The following is a 20776-nucleotide window of genomic DNA, read 5'->3' on the forward strand; positions in this document are numbered from 1 at the left end:
TTTGAGGACATTCTTTAATAACAGACATAATGTCATGCAGGGGAAGGAAAACATTATGTTCTTACCAACACTGTTTAGTGGAACTTCAAGGTCTCAGTTGTTGAAAACACTTTGGTAGAAATGCATTTTATATTTAACAAAAGGTTTTTGGTATCCATTAATTGTCCTAGTATACTTATATTATTTTGAATATAGAGGTAATGTTGTTAGACTCTGAAAAGATTATCACAAATTTTTAATGTTTAGACCGCCTAGGCTCCCATTTAAAAATATTGTATCTTTGGGGCAAGGATATATGACACCCATAAGTTGCGTATCCAGTATGTTACTGTGTTGAAATTTATCACTATTATCAAACATTAACTGGAAGGTCTCACAAGTCTGTTGAAGTCAACCTTGTTTCTTGGGTTTTTCATCACAAGTTTACCTGTGGCACACCTAAAGGATTCATACAGATTTCACCTAATTAGGAGGTGATAATTAGGTGACTCACAGCAGTTACTTTAATATATTTTTCACTCTGAAAAGATTGAATATTATCAATCAAACATAAGTCCTGACCCAACCCCCACTTTTTTTTAAAAGTAGAACCATATATTATGTGATTATAAACACTCTGGTACATCGTGAAGAGCATTAATATCAGGCTCACCCACTGGCAGTCTGATGTAAAGTTTAGAGATATAATTATTTCCTAATTGATAACCAAGACAAAAATCTTCCATAAAGAACAGATATTAAAGGTTATTTCAGTGGTCATTTGTCTTCTTTTGGAATATGAAGCTCTCTGAAAAGGGCCCAAGCTCAAAATGCACATTTTTGGGCACCATCTGACAAGTGCTGATAGCATCAAGACTTTCAAAGTTGATCTAACATGGCAAACATCTGGAGCCATTGGTACCTTGTCCTTCAAGCTCATGTGCCTACAGAGAGGTGCTTATTTCTACAAGACACCTTTAATTTTGCTTCATTTTCCTTGTCTTTTTTATGTGAATAGATATTTGAGATTTGTAACTAAGTAAGTTGCATATTAGTTATTTACTGAAGAGTGAATGTCACTCACTAGTTTTTCACTCTGAATCATTTTCTAATTAGTCTTTTTTTAATACAAGGCATATATTATTCCAAGTTGCCATGGAACACTGGTTGTTCAAAATATATGACCAATTTTATGTTAATGAGAAATAATAGAAATGATGTTGGAGAATTGGCATCCAAATTTTCTTTCTGATTTTCCCATGTATGTTATCAAATGCTCTACGTTTTACACTCTAATCCAGTATCTACCTTGCTATGGGCTAAGGACTAAATATTTGTAAATTTATCACATCTCCAATGATTCACATCATTTCTAAGTAGCAATAGCAAGGTCTTCTGGAGGAGGAAAAGTGCTGATTTTAGGACTTCACAAATTAAATCTCTTCTGATAATAATAGCATATCAGACCAACCAAAAAGAGAAAAGTAGGGCCAGGCTGACTTTGAGAGAATGCGCATTGGCTTCCAGATTGAATGACAGCTACAATGTAAGTGAGGCCTCTGGCAACCATGGCGAAGGCTGTCAATAACCAGGTCTCCACCAGAATACGCTTGATGTATGCAGCAGTCATGCACAACCATCTGCTGTATGGTGCTCTAGGAAACCATGGCTCCCTAAGTGCGGGCAGGTTCTGGTTCCTTTGATCCCAGCCCTGTAAGCCAGAAAATATCGCCCTGAGACAAGTGCTGTGAAACATTTCCCAAATGAGCATCTACTATACTTAGGAACACAGCAGGAGGGGTGGGATTTTTATTTGATCTTTTGGTATCCGGGAAACATTTTATATATAAAGAATACTTTTTTATTATTATTCGATTGTATAGATTCAGTACAGTGTATTTGATGATAGCCTATCTCTACTGTGTTTGTACCTTAGTCTTCAGAAATTCAGTCTTCGTCCAGGAAAGATCAGCACAATGTTTCTGGGCTGTTCTCAATTTTAGATGCATCCCAATATGTTGTGGGAAATGCCTTTAAATAAGCTTTATCTCTTCCTCTTTTATTTTTTCTTTCCCTTTTAAAGAAATAGTGAGGGTGAAGGAAGAAATTCATTCCTTAAGATCCTTGTTTTCTTACAATTATCTGTTTTCTACTGTGACCACACACACACACACACACACACACACACACACACACACACACACACATCTAAACGTATATGTATATATAAAATATATATGCATATTACATTTAGGTGTTTATTTTGTTAGCTTTATTTTCGCTTAATTTGACAAATATTAAAGTGAAAGCCAATGAAATGAAATCATTTAGGGATCAGCTGAACTGGTAATGTTTAGATAACAGAAGCATTTTTCAGTTCTTTCTTTTTCTTAGGTAAGCAGAAATATCCTCCGGTTGGAGAATTCACAAGACCCTGGAATAAAATCTCTGCTAGATTATCTCTTAGACATGAAGATTAAACTATGGGTGTATATGATTGCTGTCCCTATAGCATATAATGGTCTCAAATATATTTTTTACAAATATAGACACAAGTTCTCCCAAAGGTGCTTACACGGGTATCTTTGGCTTCAAGTGCCCATGAGCTCTAGTGAGGAGTTGAGGTCAAGGCAGAGTGACGAGGGGGAGATATTACATGTTAATATTGGATACCCCAGTGAAGATGTGCAGATGATAGCAGAGGTGACCAGACACCATCTTGATAAAATAGAGAACAGGCTTCTAGTACTTTGAAAACTTTTTTCATAAACATTGATTGCATGGGTGTTGTTGCCTATGAAACAATTAATTGTATGATAGCAAACAATTCATGTTGAGAGTCATCTTAGTGAAAGCTCGTGACTTACCTATACATATTAATAGCATCATGACCCCATCTGTCAAATAAGGAGGATTATCTAGTTCATCTTCGATTTCCTTCCAAATTGAATAATACACTGTTATCCAGTCATTCATACTCAGACTTTACCTGGTCATTTGTCATCCAATCATTTCACAATCCCTTGGAAAGTTAATAGCTATGTCTTGTAAGACTCAACAATTATTGGAACCTGTATATCAACCTATCTATCTATCTATATGTTACACTTATAATATTCCATTTAATTTCCATAGAGAAATAGGATCACTTTTCTCATTTTTAAAGTAAATTTACCTAGGACAGGTAATTAATAAGAAAGGATGGCCAAGAAAATGCCTAACTTCAAAGCTTGAGCATCATAATTCGCCCTGGATTCTTGGATTAAAATTTGCCATGGATTTTTTTTTAAAGTGTATCCTTTGTGAATCTTTATCAAAGCCAGAGTAAGGAGTTCTGAGATGGCATGACACCTTGAAGATGTTCTCCTCTCACAGATGCAATGCCACACTCTCACTAGATACACAGGATATTTCTTAATATTCTCAATTATTTGCACGTCAAACTCCTTAACACAAACCCTCCAACTAATAGTGAATAAATTCTCTGGGGACACTTTCACATTATAGTTGGAAATAATCCTGTTCTTTGCAGGGCACAATAGACAAAAAAAATGCGGGGTTCACTTATTTAATTTTGGTTTTAATTGCTGTTTCTAACAAATCGATATCTATTTGCTCTTCCAATGGCATCCTGACTAGCACTAATTCTTCCATATAATTTTTCTTCATCAAGATCCCAAAGTCTGAATTCCTTAGTCTTCAATAAAACAATGCAGAATGTTAAATAGGTCAATCAAAACAGTAAGTCTCATTAAGTTGTGTTGTGTTTTTAAAGTTATAAGGATTCCATGTAGTTGTTTACAAAATCAAAATAGAAAAAATGCACATTTTTAAAACTTTTTGATGTATTAAGAGGTCTGAAGAACCATTCACACAGCCTTGTTCCACTTTACATTGATAACTCGATACTGTCATTTCCGAAATGAACTTAAGTTGAAGGTCTTAAATAATTACACACACACACACACACACACACACACACACACACACAGCATGTTAAAATCCAATGTTGTCCTCCTTTTCCTTAGAGTTTTCTCTTAAAAATCACTTAAATGTGTCCAAATTCTCATGATGTGGATGACCTCGGATTCAGATATGTTTCATATGAAATGCAGACAGCAAAAACTATAGTGATTCTCTTTTAAGGTTTGTTCTATACAGCCTGCATTTGAATCCTGTCTATCAAAAAAAAAAAAAAAAGGTCTAGAGAATAGATACATTCATTCGAACTGGAATAAATGGAAGAACATACTACTCACCTTAAAATCTCTACACATTTACCAGTGGCCACTGTGTATATTTTAAAGATAATTTGAGGGAAATACCTTGATTCCCTCTTATTTTTTCAAATATGCAATTGTACACATTAAATCTAAATGAAAAATGAATTCCCTAGTTCTTCATAATTAACATATTTTATTAACTCGACCATATTTTAAATAATGAATGTAAGTCACATACAGAAGAATACATACAAAATGGTCAGCAGAATATCTCCAGTTGTTATTTAAAAAAAAAATTTTTTTTAAAACAGAAACAATCTCTGTGCCTGTGATAGTAATTTTGTCTTAAGGAGTGTGTATGTTCTTCTTCCAAGAAAATATTTCAAAATGCTGTTCTCTACTCTGTGGAGTAGATATGAAGGCTATGGGAAATAATACTAGCTGTTTGTCCCTTGGCATCCCAGTAAAGTTTGGTTACATTATGTGGCACTGCATTGCAGGGAAATATACCACACTTCTTATTAAAAATTACGATATTACTAATCGATTTAATAATAATCTTGACTTTGTCATGTAAGTTTTCATCTGTGGAGGGAATCCTTGATTATTATTTTCCTGTTGCATCTTCTCAGTAGTCTTTGATGAACCTGGACACTCAGATCCCTTAGGTTGGATTCTTACTGTATGTTACTTTTATCTTCTCATTCATCAAACAGGGAATTTTCAGCTAAAATGAGAGACTAATGTGGTTTTGTAGAGAAAAATAGCTTTGTTCTTTTGGGTTGTGTTAGTGGAGGATTAAACTTGTAATGTTTCTAATGTAAGTGATAATAAGGTTCATGACTTTAGCCTGTATCTTCTCATATACAGACATAGCCTAGGGCTCTTTAATTTTCCTAATATTATTAACAGACTTTTCAACCTTCTTATTATTGTTTTTCACAACAATATTTTCTATTTTGTAAGAAAGAAAGATAAAATCATCAATTTATGTAAAAGAACAGAACAATAAATAAAATAATCATCTTTTAAACATTGAATAAAAAATAAACCAATAGCAAGATTTTTAAAGGTGTCACATAAAATACTAACAACTAAAAATCAAATCTAAGGCTAAAATAATGTAAAGAAATATTAGGTAAATGGTTTGCAAAATAAGGTGGGTTTTTTTTTTATAATTCTCTGTAAACTGAACTCTTTCCATAATAATAGCTCATATTTTAGAATTTCTGTTGGGCATTAATTATAACTACTGAGCTCAAACATTTAAATATACTAAAATCTTCACTTTTGCCATTTCTTTCAACTTGACACAAAATTTATAAAAATCTGTTTAAGATGGGAAAAATTATACAGATTTATAGAATGAAATCGTTATCTACTAATGCATTCTTATTTTCTTATTGACAGTTTTCACCGAAGGTTCCGTATTTTAAGCTGAACATAGATGAAGCTACTGAATCAAATATGGAGACAGATGTCAACACATTCTGAAAATCAAAATGTGTGACATATATGGATATGGATATATGGAGCTGCAGTACAGGAAAGGGCAAGCTCACTTGGAATGCCTTAGGGAACTTAAAAGAGACCCAGGTACTCTTCGCATCTGAGAAGAGTCTACTACAGTAAGTTAGTAATTAAGGCAAGGCCAAAAAAAAAAAAAAAGCCAGGTTCAATCACTCTATGACCAGGTTTATTTCTGTGGGTCATCCTCCACTTTTTTTTCTTCCTCGCAGTATTATTTTTAAAGCAAAATCCAGTCATTGTATAATTTCATCAGGAAAAACACTGGTAAATTAAAAGAAAAAAAAGTTGCAGTCTTCCTTGGATCAAAAATCTAAACAACTGAAAAGTATACCACAGAGTTTGAGAAACGGGGCATTCATTTGTTTAAAAAAAAGAAGTAGCTTGTCCTGCAAATTCCATCCATTCCAGCTGAAAAAAATGAATGAAGCATTGCTGTGAGGCCTTTCTCCAATGAGAAAGTCAAGACAGACACCCGATGCCACGAACATTTGCACAACAGATAGATTTAACGGAGTTTCTTTTTGCTTTGCTTTTTTTTAATCTTATTTTAAAATTAATGTCACTGAAAGTGTGTGAAAAATAAGAAAATGATCAGCATGAATTCAACAATGCTAAGACCATACTCAACAGTGTTTTTGTAAATTTTCTTCTCATTTTCTACATACATGCATATTTCACTATTATTTTCCTACTATGTTGCATTATAATTTAAAAAATAATACAACATACTGTCCCATGTAATAAATTGTCTTTGTAAACATTTAATTTAATGGCTACATAAATTTCAGTCTGTTCCTATGTTATGACTTATTTAGACATTTTATTATATGACATTCAAATTGCTTCTATTTATTCACTACCATAAGGAACTCCACAATTAGTATCATAGAAGACACATTATTTTTTCTTTCTTTTGGAAGGAGAAACTGCAGGTCCATGAACAAGTTTATAGGGTCTATAAACACTCAAAAGTGTAAGCTGGTATAGGTTAGTACGTGCGTTATTTTTGGTGGGACGGAAAGGTCTCTAACTAAAAATTTCATAAGGTTAGTAAAGAAACATGTGAACTTCAATGGTTATGAATAACTCCTTTAAGTAATTTTCCAGTTATACACTGCAAGAAGTTTATATGGTTGGGTCAATGAGTGTACCTTTTTTTAGTTACTTTATTTTATTATTTATTTTATTATTATGTTTTAAATAAGATTTTGTTTTAGAGCAGCTTTAAGTTCACAGCAAAATTGAAGGGAAAGTACAGAAGTTTCCCATATACTCTCCACCCCCCCCACACACATAGCCTCCTCATGATCAACATCCCCCACCAAAGTGGTACATTTCTTTCAGTTGAAGAACCTACATGGACCACCATAGTCACCGACAATCCATAGTTATTACACTACAGTTCACTCTTGTTATTGTACATATGATGAGTTTCAACAAATGTATAATGACGTTTATTCATCATTATGGTGTCATACAGAGAATTTTCATTGCCCTAAAAATCCTCCATGCTCCACCTATTCATTCTCCCTCTTCCTCAACTCCTAGCAACCACTGATCTTTTTACTGTCTCCATATGACCAGTTTGGAAATTTATTTTAGACACTATTCAATTAATTTCTAGAAGTGGCTAATATATACAATTTTAACATTACTTGAATTTTTGTTTGTTCATTTACTTTGCATAGCAATATAACACATTTGTAGTTAAAATGGTGTAGGGCTCATCAGAAATGCATCATTTTAATGAAGCTTAATTTTAACTTGTAGTTAGAAAAATGTTACATGCTTACACATAAAATATGTAAGAAGAAAAATAAAAATCACCACCGGGAGATAACCACTATTAATATTTGAGTATATTTCCTTCCAATATTTTTAATTGAATAAATACATAGGCACCATATGTCATTTACAAAATTTAAATTATATTCAAAATATTTTATATGGCTTTATTAACTTTACATATGGTCTCTGATAATTTCCTCAATTGGTAAAGTACTATACATATTTTTAATGACGACATAAGTCATTATATGGATGAAAAACATTCATATTTTCAAAGAGCTCATTAAACATTTATCACATATGTTATTCAAATGATTTTTAAATATTTACCTACATTTGCTTTGTGTCAATGTTTAAATACTATATGTACATATATATGCATTAATTTTTTTGGCATAAGCATATTTCTAAGTATAGGTAGACAAAGATACTAGGTTCCCTCACAGTATTAATTTTGTCTTTTGGAGGAACTCCCCTGAGGGATTTTGATCACGAAAATCACCGTATTTGCTAATGTAGACAGGTGGGTAAAAAGACGTAAGCTCTAGAGAAACCTCTGTACAGCTTACTACATTCACCTCTCCCAATCCACATTTAAAAAACTAAGTGTTAAAAAATGAGATGATGGTTTAAAAATTGTCATCGGCTTTGGAACCCAGGAGGAGTGACATTAACATAATAGCAAACCATTGTAAAGAACTGAGAATATGCCCGGCACTCAATGTTTTACATATATTAACTTTAAATCTAGTCTTCATAAAAACCCTATGAAGTAGGTATGCACATCATTCTCATTTTAAAGATGAGGAGATCAAGGCACAGAGAAGTTAAGAAACTTGCCTGAGATTTCACAGATAACAAATTGTAAGGGGCTGGATTTCAAGCCAGAATTCAGGCAGACTTACCTTTATTTTCTGATCTTATTAATTATCTTGAGGAATTTCTTACAATCATAGTTCAAATGTCCACGATAGGGTAGAATCTCCAAGGCTAAGTGAAGATGATCCTGACTTCAGTTCACTAAATCCAGCAAATGAACATAACAAGTGCTAAAAATGAGGGCAGAGCACAGAACTAATGAGTGGGACTCTATACATCCAATTTTGTGGGTTATTGAAATTCTCACATATGAAATATAGTGATCAGATAGTTACCAACACTACTATTCCCCCTCCCAAATATGACAGGTAGCAGTGGCAGGAAAAGACCAGAGGGACCTACCTATGGCCTTGGCTACATCCACTGTTTACATTAAGTGAAGAATGAGTACAGTGGTGGTCCTCAGGTCTTCTGCTTCAACAAAGCAAGAGCTGTTGCTTTGTGTGACTGTACTTCCCTGTTCATTCACTTCAAGGTGCCACATCCCTGAAATGTTAATATAAATCTATACCAATCGTCCTCAAGCCTAAACCCAAAAGAAGGATTTTGTGTGGGCATATGGTCAACAGAAGAAATAAAGATTCATTCAGTCTCTCCTACATTCACTATTATTAGACAGACACAAGCCCTAGAGGAATCTCTGAACAGTCAAGGCAAAGAGATTATAAAATACCCCAACAGGAGCATAGTGAAGCCATTTGCAGGCAAGAACAAAGGCCAAACATATTGCTTCCAATGTGTAGAAGTCATGACTCCTTTTAAAATGAGATTTGCTCTAATGTTGCACCTTAGAAATTATCAACTATTATATCAAGAAAATTTACACTCAGAAATGAAATAAAAGACTAAGGGCAATGGGTGGGACTCACTAAAAAAGCAAACATTATATAAAGAAGCAAGTCAAGGAAATTTTTTCTACAGAAAAATAATGAAAGCAGATTAAAATCTGACAGAACGAGTAAACAGGAGAATTGGATAAAAGTAAATTTATGCTCCAATAGGATTGGAGTTAGAAACACAGCTGTCTAATTTCTTACTCTTCCTCCCTAAGATATGTTGTTTCAGAATTTAAAAATAACAGAAATTTTTTAAATGTTAAAAAAGCAAACAAAAATAATCCTACTGTTCTAAAGAGGAAATTAAAAATTCAGTTAAAGGAAATTTAAAAAATATAAAGCAAGATATAAAAAAATATTTAAACTAGCTAAAGCTGTACTCAGTGGAACCCTGAGAGTCTTAAATAAATTCAACATTAAAAAAAAAGAGAAGTGTTGAATTAAGGATTCAACTGAGAAAGTTAGAGATAATGTAATCCATTTTTTAAAATAAGAGAAATGGTGTAAAGGCAGAAAAATAGATATTTGGAATAAGAAAAAGAGTGGAAATAACACTCTGAAAAATAAAAAATATGTGGTTAGGAAAAGAATAATTTTAAAATGAGAAAAATAAAGCAAAAAGAAAGTAAATAAATCACAAATGTGGAAAATATTTTTTAAATTATTATTGAACAGCATAAATAAGTCTTTGTTCATTGCTATGAAAAATCTCAATTAAAATTAAGATTTTTCATGGAAAATAAAATGTACCAAATGGCTTAAAAACAGAAAATTAAGTTATTCATGGGAAAATAAATAGAAAAAATTTTTTTCCTTCCAAGAATTACTTAACCATTTATAATGAGTTTCCAGGTCCAGATAGATTTGTATATAACTTCTTTATATCTATATACTGAAATCAATATATATATCATGTATAAATACATACACACATATAAAATATGTGTTAATTACATATTACATAATTAATATGTAATTTACACACACACACACACACACACACACACGATGTTAAAATAGGATTCTCTCCAAATTTTGACCGAGAGACAAGTGCAGTAGGTGCCTTATGCCTCTACTTTCTTGAGTAATCTTTAGATTACCTCAGAAGGTTGTGCCATTAAATATTAAAGCCATTTCTGCCATGTTAGCCATCACTCACTTTTGCCTATAAAAATGTGAACTTTGGAAGGAGAGTTAGTTCCTTCTGAGAGAATTGTCAGAATTCTGTGCTGTTAGAATTTTCAAATGGAGAAAGGATGGAGTCCTCTCACATCAAGCCAAGTGAGAGGGCATTCAGAGAGCCTCCTGTGATCCCATAGTATACGGCTCCTTGAAGTTCTAGCCTGAGTAACTGGAAGAAAAAATTCTGGCTGAAGCTTGCGTGCCAATTGCTAGATTGAGGAGACACAGAGGCATGAGGAGAGGAGATCCATGTGTTTGTCTCAGAGTAAAGATATATGTTCCCTCCACCCTTGTGAGGGTCAGTAGTAAGAAGGACTGCCTGAGGCAGCAGTTTGACCCAACACAGTCTGTGAGGGTGGTACAGGGCTAAGGAGAGGTCATAGCCAGGAGGAGCCATCAGCTTTGTCAAGTAAAGGGTCTCCAGAAAGCTTGCTAAATATGATCCAATTTGCAGCATTAACAAAAATATACATTACCTTGAAATAAATCTAAGGGGAGGCAAATGAAATAACATTAATGAAGATTTAAATAAATGTCTGCAGTTTCATTCATAAATATAATGCATTCAAATGAAAGGCATACATAGAATATTTTGCAGAATATATGGATGAGAATAGCCAAAACCAGTGTGAAACATAAAACTGTATGGAAAAATGAGGGAGAGTTTAGTATATAATCAATGATGTTATAATGTTAAAATTATTAAACCTTACTGCGTTGATGCAGGTATCGAAAGAAGAGAAACATAAGCGACAGCCCAGAAACACACTAGGAAACAACAACAAAAAATTAATAGAAATTCAGGACATTTTAAATTATAAGTTAAAAATAAATAAATGATAAGTTAAGCTCACCTTATTTAAGAAAAGTTGCTAGAAAATTGGCTAACCTAAAAAAGAAATATAGGTTCCTCCCTTATACCATATGGTATGACAAAATATTGATGAGCTAAAGAGTTAAATGTACTAGATAAAACCATAAAAGACCCAGAAGAAATATAGCTGGAAGAACTTTCTAGAAAAAGAAGCAAACAGAAAACTCAAAATTGGATTAGATTTATAGGAATAAATTTTTAGTTTGGTATTTATAAAAATATATGTAATGAAATTGGATTAATGTTCACAAAATGGATTATTAAAGTTTACTGTCTTAAAGAGATCTTAACGACTGAGCCACCCAGGCGCCCCTATTAAAGAGATCTTAAAAATAATGCATAATAGTTATTGGTGGTTGGACTATTTCATATAGAAAATCACACAAGAATTCATGTATAAAAATATTTTTATGCCTTTATTTATAAAGGAAAAACAAGCCAAATGGTTAAACAATTCATGATATTTTATATAATGATAAAATTCTATTAAATCCTATGAAGGTAAATTTATTCTTAGATTTTGTTCTCAGTATTACACTGAATTTAAGGTATAGGATAAAATTGAATTAAAATTGCATAGCATAAGTAAAACATTTATATATCACGTGTTCCTTCCTATCTTATTCCTTTGTGTATATATACATACGTAGTAAAACAAACCTAATAATAGCAATTGAAAGATACCCAAAAATACAACTACAGAGAAAAAAATTACAATATGACAATAACATGGACTAGTATTGAATTATTAAATACATGCTTTGAGAGAATATTGATTGCTTTAGAAAATGTTCTCAATATAAGCTATTGGAAGGAAATATGAAGATATTAACAATGGTTATTTATGTGTAATAAGATGTTGAGAATTTTATAGAATTTTCAACATGTTCTATTTTTTTATGATGGACATGTTTTACTTTTATATTAAGAAAAATTGTTAAATATAATTTTCAACAGTCCAATTTGGGGAACCCATTTCAATAGTCCATTAAAAGTAATGGCTTTGTTCCCATCCTTACAAATCCTAATTAGTACATTGTTTTATGGTGTTTTCTTTGAAGGGATTTGCCATTTAGTTTTTGGCATGCCTCTTTGGTTTGATTAAATGGGGCTTCTGTTCCGCTCCTCTGCATTGCAATTGAGTATTTGTTTTAGAGGAGGCAACAAGAAGCAGGACAATATTATTATATTCTCCCCCGAGGCTTCCTATTTTCCAAAGATTAGACATATTTGCTCAACAGAACCAAGTTGCTGTAACAATTTCTTTCTCATTTCCCTTATACCCAGGGGCAAATGGCGACTTTCTTGTCTGTCACTTTCCAACTTGGGAAGCTGATGCATATTTTGTCCGTTATTTAATACCTGACAGGTAGCCCCCAGCATCAAACCATCCATGAAAACTGTTGGCCCCTGGCAAACAGAAGAGCTGTAGAAGCATTTGACATTCTAGTAGCTAAGAATGGATTTGGGGTGGTTCAAAAAAATTCTTTAAAATCATATGTGATACTAAGCTGGTTCATAGAATTCTATTCATCATCAATGAGATGACATTAATTATTACTGCTCCCTGAAGCAAAGCTAAAATGTGTATTTATGCCCTTTGACAATGTGAAGTCTGACTCCAGAGAGGGCAGGGGGAAATCAGTCATCAAGTAGAAGAGCCCATGTGACAGCGGAGAAAAAATATTGTGCTGCTAACCATGGTGCTTTCTGTGAGGTGAGGAAGAGCACTGCTCTTACTTCTCCCTTAAAAACTGTGTTGACCAAGTTTTTCCTGTGCAGAGACTGGATAGACACAATAGGTAACATAATTTTGCACACATATGTCCCCTACATGTAAACATGTTCATGTGTTTTCTTTCCCTCTTTCTCCCTCCCTTCCATAGGCATCTACTGGGTGCTTACTATGTGTGAGATCAAGTTATAAGAGCAGTAGATTCAGTGGCAAACAAAACAGATAAGGTCCTTACTTTCATTGGGCTGGAGGTCGTTGAGGAAGACCATCAATAAATGAATAAGCAATTAAATAATATAATTCCAGCTTGTTATTGAAAAACCTAAGGAAGTGGGGAGTATCTGGGTGAGAATGGAGAGAAAGGAGCTATTTTAGATAGGGTAATTGGAAAAGCCACCTCTGAGGAATTCCACCTGTGACAAAATAGGACTGAATAATGAAAATGAGTCACACAAAGACCTGGTAAAGGACAACCTAGGTAGAAGAAATAGCAAGCGTGAGGCCCTGAGGTGGGAGGAAGGTTGGCACACTGGAGCAGGGAGGAGTGAGGAGTCAAAGTGTCTGCAACAGTTAACTAGGATGGGTTGAAGAACATGGTCATATAAGATAGGCTGGCACAGCTAGGTCATTTAAGGTCTCATAAGACATGGTATAAAGTTTTGATTTAAATTTAAGTGCGATGAGGCATCATTAGAGTTTGAGAGAGGAGGAATCTACTCACATTTTCATAGAGATGACTCTAGCTTCTGTGTAGAAAATGGATTCTGGGGGCGCCTGGGTGGCTCAGTCGTTGAGCGTCTGCCTTTGGCTCAGGTCATGATCTCAGGGTCCTGGGATCGAGCCCCACATCGGGCTCCCTGCTCGGCGGGAAGCCTGCTTCTCCCTCTCCTTCTCCCGCTGCTTCTGTTCCCTCTCTCTCTGTCCAATAAATAAAATCTTTAAAAAAAAAAAAAGAAAATGGATTCTGAAAAAAAGAATATGGCTTCTGGGTAATGAGAGTGGATGAAAGAGAACCTGATGAGAGGTGGGTGGAGCAACACAGTTGAGAGATGGTGGTTGGTGGGACTGGGGCATAAGAAAAGAATTACACAATGACAGGGAAGAAAATGATTCCTTTAGTAGCTTATATTTACAGAGGAATTTCTCATGTTTTATCTCGAATAATCTGTAAGGTCTCTTCCAACACCCCAAATTTGGATGTTAATCATTTATGACCTTAGGGGGATGCAACAATAACTTCTTCATTCTCCAAAATCATCGTAACACATGTGATAGTAGAATTGCACTACCCATGTCTGTTCTAATATATATCTAAGATGTTGTTTTCAAATTTTAAATATCAGAGAATTGAAGCATATTATGCATTTTTTCTGTTTCACATGCTGAAGATCAATTTTTAGCCTGGAATTCATTGGTTTTAACCTACAGTTCAAATTGTGTTTCCAGTCCCATACTCTCTGGAGTTAGAATGCATGGGTGGCTTCTCAGCCAGGATAACTCAAAAGTGATGAAAATCTATGTATGATAGCTGACATGTTGTTATATGGGTAATAAAGGTAATATTGAGGAGCAGAGTTTAAGAATGCCTCCCTTATTGTTCTAAACGACTAATGCTTTGCAAGAATTATATGATGATCTTTGAAATTGTGACCAACATTTATTCATTCAACAACTTGGTAAGATATTGGTTAATAAAATAGAAATGGTCCCAACCTTTGCTGCTTACAGTAAGTTTCTAAGATAACAAAATTAATAGAGAAACGTGTGTGTGTGTGTGTGTGTGTGTGTGTGTGTGTGTGTGTGGTGATAAATGTCATGAAGGATATTAATAGGTCACAATGACACAGAGTAGAGGTGATATAGCACCCATTCATGAAGATGGTTATGAAAAGTGCCCCTTGGGAAGGCACATTTAAGCCCATGTATTCTTCAAACATATGAAGAGTAGAGGGTGTATCATTCCAGGTAGAGGAAATTTCATACACGAAAGCTCTCAAATAGGAATGCACTTCAGCAGGTCAGGGAAGAGAAAGGAGGCCAGTAAGGCTGCCCACAAATAAATAAGTGAACCTGAAGAACAGGCAGGAGTTAGATCACAGTAGAGATCTACAGTTATGCTGAGGGGTTCGGATTTTAGTTCAAGGCATGAAAAAGACACAGAGGGCCTAAGGAAGCAAACACCATGACAGATTTATGTGTTGTTTTTTTTCCCCAATTACTCTGGCTACTATATAAATAACAGGGTGGAAGAAGACAAGAGTTGGAAAGGTGTAGACCAATAAAAAGACTATTTTGTGTTCCGAGGAGTAGTGATGGTTGTTTGACTCACACTAGATATGGAATATATGAGAGAAGTTGATATATTAAAGATATGTCTTTCAGACAGAATTAAAAGACAATATTCTTTATTCATATGAAGTGAGGGAAAGAAAGGGAATGTGGATAACTCTTGGGCTTCTCCCTTTAGGAATGGTAGATAAGAGTGTCACTTTACAAGAAAATAAAACCTGAGAGAAAAGATCTGGTAGGAAAAATCAACAGTGCTTTATTGTAAGAGAGCTTAGACCAGTAATTCCAAAGTGTCATTGAATGCCATTTAGAGAAAGTGAAGTTTAACTTAAGAACCGCTTATTGTTAGCTAAAGATGGTAAGAAGAGGGATCCAAGCAGGGAGAAAAAAATAAAATATCCAATATCAGAAACTTAAATGTAAAGCATCAATCAAGAAAATAGAGACTACTGTGGCTGAGGCAGGGAGAAGAGGCAAGAGAGGCAAAAGGTAAAAGAGTGTACAAAGAAGGGAACAGCAGAAAGAGGGCACCATGATGAGGAGGATGTGGATGATGATGATGATGATGGAGATGATGGTGATGATGATATTGACAGGGATGATGATGACAACCAAAACAGTGACAATATCTAAAATATTTTTTAGCCATTTTGCACTAGTTGCATGTGCTAGGTTGTGCACTAGTAATAAAGTCACCAAAATTTCAGTGGCTTAAAGCAAGACTGGCATATTTCTCACTCATGCTTCATGTGTGTTTTAGATCAACTCGGGGCTCAGTTTATTCTTGTCTGCCTCTGAGAACCTTGATGATAGAGCAGCAACCAGAGAAATCCAATCATGTTTCCAGGAGAACTGAAAATGTTTGGTGAATCACATTAATGACTATTTGTCTACTTGCTATATTTTAATTGGATTATCTTATTTATTTATTATCTTATTTCATCTTTTCATAATGCTGTGAAGTTGGTACTCTTCATCCCCACTTTACAAGAAACTGAGATTTAGAGGTGTTAACAGATATCTGGTTTAAATAGGTTGAAGGACACACATGTTAATAGGGAGGCCGTCATTTAACCTCAGAGCTTATATGCTACACCCTTAGCTATACTACCTATGTTGGCCACATCAGGAATCTGAACTGTGTTCTAAAGGAATGAGAAAGCTTCAAGATGTTTTAAAAGGTAGGATTATTAGATTTCCATTTTAAGAAATAGTAGGTACATTTTTCAATTCTAACCTCAGATATTTACAGAAATTTGCCTTATAAATATTTCTGCCTTATAAACTAAATTTAATTTTTGGTATGAGCCATGCTTCCACTGGTAAAATCAAAGGTGAAAACTTAACCTCAGTCAATTTTGACTTCTTATGTTCATTGGTGAGAGATTGGTTGTGGGCAATTATTGGCCTGAAATGATTATAATCAGTTGATGTTTGCATTTGCATATTCTTAATTTTGTTTGTTCTTCTCCAACAGTATAGAGAGGTTCCCAACAAGAATGCTCTTTTGGGTCTGGGATTATCTCAGCTAACTTTAGAATATCCACTGGCTCAGTAGATAGACATACTGCTATCAGAAAAAACTGTGTCACAGTGATCTCTCATTTACAGTTGTGCACCAGTCAGGAATTGCATGTAGATTTTCAAAACAGGAGCAATGCACCCACCACCACCAAATATTGCCTACATCAGGGCTGTTAAGGAGGCTTCATAGTGTCAGCAAATCAGATGCCTTAGAGCTTTCTTCTCTATATTTAGGGTAAGACACTTATCCTCACGCTTCCTACTCTCCGAAATAAAAAAAAAAAAAAACTAAAAAAAAAAAAAACTCCTTATTGGTTAAATCACTTTTATTTCGGTATTATGTTACTGAAGTCAAAAGTAGGTTAACTAATTTTAACTTATATATGTGGATAAGATTTACCGGAGAATATTTGCTAGTGTAGAGACAGGAGCCTGCAGGAAGAGAGAGGGTTGAAGATGAAGGAAATAAAAGGTAAGGCTAATGTAAAGCAAAGTCCCAGAGGAGGTGAAAGGATGGACTTATTGGGAAGAGTGGAAGTAGCAGCCTGCAGTAGGAGAATAGACACATCATTCTCCATGACTGATGAAAAGGAGAGAGAATGGATGTGAATGTAGATGTCAGAATGTGATATGGTGGTTAAATCACATTCATGGTGAATCTGAATGCATCAATTTGTGGAAAGTAAGGTAGCTTGCTTGGGCAGAGGCCTTAAGGAATGTAGGAAACATTTCACATAGAAATTGAGAGGAATGATGGGAGATGCTGATCAAATAAAATGATTTAAAGGCAATTTAGAAACCAAGCTGAGTTTGTAGACCATGGACATGGAGTGGCTGTCAATTTGAATCTTCATGGGAGAGCAATAGAAGGGAGAGAAGATAGTTGGAAAATGCATCCTGTGTTTGAGTTTTCTCTCATAATTAAGACAGAGGACTGGACTGCAAGAGTTGATATTGAGAATATGAGTTATGTGAGCCCAACTGGTGCATCCACAATTGGCAAGGGAGGGAAGAAAAACCAGGAAGACTGAAGAAAAATGGAAAGAGCAATAACAACGGGAGAATTGCACAGATGACATCTATGGAGTGTCTACTATGTGCCAGGTGCTCTGCCACGTAAAACATCATCTCACTGAATATGCTTTCCAAGCCCAGAGATTGGTATTATTCCCCTTGTCCAGCTGGATCAATTTAGCCTTAAAAGATTGAAAAACTTTATTTCCAAAATCATTTCACTTACACCTACAATTAAATCCCAGATCTGTCTGACTCCAATGTCTAAGACCTCTCAATGGTCTGGAATTTTCTAAGAAATCAAAATCTGTAGAAAGGGGTGCAAAACATTTGGACAGGTAAGAGATTGTGGTCTGAGGGTAGGACATTGGATGTCAAAGCTTCATAACTTAAGGTGTTGATGCTAATGCCTAGATTAAGGTTGTGTGTAACTGAAGTTGAAAAGAGGTGAAGGTTATTTGATAAGCAATTATAGAGGTCCTTGTTCTCACTTTGCTGCAAAAGTTATATGTATTAGGCAGGACTCTCTTGCTTTCAGGTTAACAGATTCTAACTCAAACATTGTTGAACAAATAAAAATTTATTATAATCATGCAGGGATATCTCATGAACCCAAGGACATTAATGCAACTGGGCTATAGGAAAGCCTGGAACAAGGGGCAGGAGGCATGTAGGGAAAACCACTAGGGCTATCAAGCCGTCTTTGTGTTGCCCTTCCCTTTTCTCTCTTCCAACAACTTCATCTGCTCTGGAGAGTATAACAGCTGAAAATGGTTTGCCTCCATTTCTGAGATTGTACATCTGCTCCATTGAGTATACCACCCTATCTTGAAATTGAGTTTTTCAAATTCTTGGAAAAGGGAGTAATTGGAAGTTAGATGCTCACCATAATATTATATTGTACAAAATGTTTGCTATAAAGGATGCAGTGGTGATGAGAAGCATTTCTTCAGAAGAGAGAATGAGCAGATAACCCTCACATTGTCCTTCTTACCGTGGGTCTATGCTTATTATCTTGAAGAAACATCCTTCTAATTTCTAAGCTCTGATTTCAGTAAGAATTTTTATTATGTTATGTTAATCGCCATACATTACATCATTAGTTTTTCCATGATTCATTGTTTGCATATAACACCCAGTGCTCCATGCAGAACATGCCCTCTTTAACACTCATCACCAGGCTAACCCATCTTCCCCCCCTCCCCTCTAGAACCCTCCCCCTCCGATTTTCCCCCCTTATTCTTCCCCTCCTGCTATCTTCTTCTTTTTTTTAACATATAATGTATTATTTGTTTGATTTCAGAAAGAATTTGTCTCTCTATATTCCCAGCCCACTACCTCTTATATTTTTATGAGGGTGTTCTTGCAAAATAACTCAAAGGCAGAAAATTCACAAAATACGCTGGTGTCTACCAGGAAACTAAAATGAACATACTGAAGAATCTCGAAAAAGTTAGAATTGGTATTATAACTTTCTAGATCTTGTGTTTGTTTTTAGAATTCCTTTTGTAGTTCCCAATTATGATAACATCTCAACTACCTGGGAATTACAGGATGTTAGGAAGTCAATATTTCCTTTGAGTATTTACACAAAGATGGATTCTCAAGCAGGAAATTGTTTATATACCATGTTAGAATGGGTGGTAAATTCAAATGGAATTGATAAGTCTTTTAAATAAAGAATCACTGTAAGTGGCTGCATTAATTATTACATATCATCGGTACGATTAAGGTGACTAAAACTTTGTTCTCACCAATGGATATGTAGGGAGCATTTTTTCTTTCCTAACTATCTCCTCATTAATCAGTTCTCAGAGGAAGCAGAAGTAGTTCTGGATATGTCTTATGTGCAGGGGTTGGAAAGAAAAAGCTACTAAAATTGTGTTGAATATCTACTTTATAACAGTACTAAAAGTAGAGGATAAATTATTCACAAATTATTAATTTGCATCACTCTTGGGGGAGCTGCTATAAACTCATCAGCAAAATACGTGTTTATAGCATACAAAATGGCCCGTCAAGAGACCATCAGACATTTTGCCTTTGACTTCTGGGTTTCCTTTTTCACTTGAGCAGAATTTTCAGAATCCTGGCTCCTGAAGGGATTAGGACAAACTCCAGCAGTAAGCTGGCAAGTGTTGAAGGCTTTGCTGCTAGGGGGCAGCCAAGGTGATAAAAGGCTCTCTGAACAAGAAGGAGGAAAGGATTTTGTGGGTGCCACAAGAGGCAGCAGTCTACTTTTTTGCCACAGAGCACTCTGCAGGAGCGAGGATCTTGGCTGGGTAAAAGCTGTTTGGCTATCTATGAGGTTTCAGCTCTTAACCTGGCTGTCCAGTACTTCACATAAAGTCAGCAGAGAGGTCCTTGGTGCTCAGTGATCTGAGAACACCTGAAGATCTGGTATGACATTCTCCATGAAATCATGTAACAAGAAGCAACAGTAATTTCAGAGGACTAAAGCCTAGGCCTTTCTCATGATTTCATGGATTTATACACAGCAGGTTTCATGTATAATCCAAACAAGAGAAGGAGAGCACTGAAGAATTGCTGTGGATGGACTTCTCTTTGACCTTGGCAACAAATGATATGGAATGGATTTGGTATATTAAAGATATATACATATACATATGTATATATAGGTAATAAATATATATATTATAAAAATTTTCTTGTGTTCTGTGTGTTATATACTTAATAGCTAATAGATACATATTATATTAAATATTTACTACAATCCTACAAAGAAACTATACAGGTAAGGAAACCAAGGCTCAGACATAATTCATGATTTACCAAAGATTAAATATAAAGTGTCAAAGTGAGGACTGAACCTAAGATCTTTCTCTCCTCTTCTAAAAATATCTACATAAGCATAGAGAAATACATGTATAAATATATCCATAGAAAGATACATACATACAAA

The 20776-nt window shown here is 34.7% G+C and overlaps 1 protein-coding gene across 1 annotated transcript in view; it reads left to right on the plus strand.

Moving 5' to 3' along the window:
• NRG3 (neuregulin 3) overlaps positions 1 to 20410 on the plus strand; it is a 1141239-nt gene extending 1120829 nt beyond the window's left edge. The window contains exon 11 of the mRNA XM_035724305.1: positions 20352 to 20410. Coding sequence (XP_035580198.1) covers positions 20352 to 20393 — 42 coding nt within the window. The 3' untranslated portion in view covers positions 20394 to 20410. The remainder of the gene's footprint in view (positions 1 to 20351) is intronic.
• The last annotated feature ends 366 nt before the right edge of the window (positions 20411 to 20776 follow it).

This window comes from Zalophus californianus, chromosome 15, assembly GCF_009762305.2.
Source record: "Zalophus californianus isolate mZalCal1 chromosome 15, mZalCal1.pri.v2, whole genome shotgun sequence".
NCBI lineage: Eukaryota > Metazoa > Chordata > Mammalia > Carnivora > Otariidae > Zalophus > Zalophus californianus.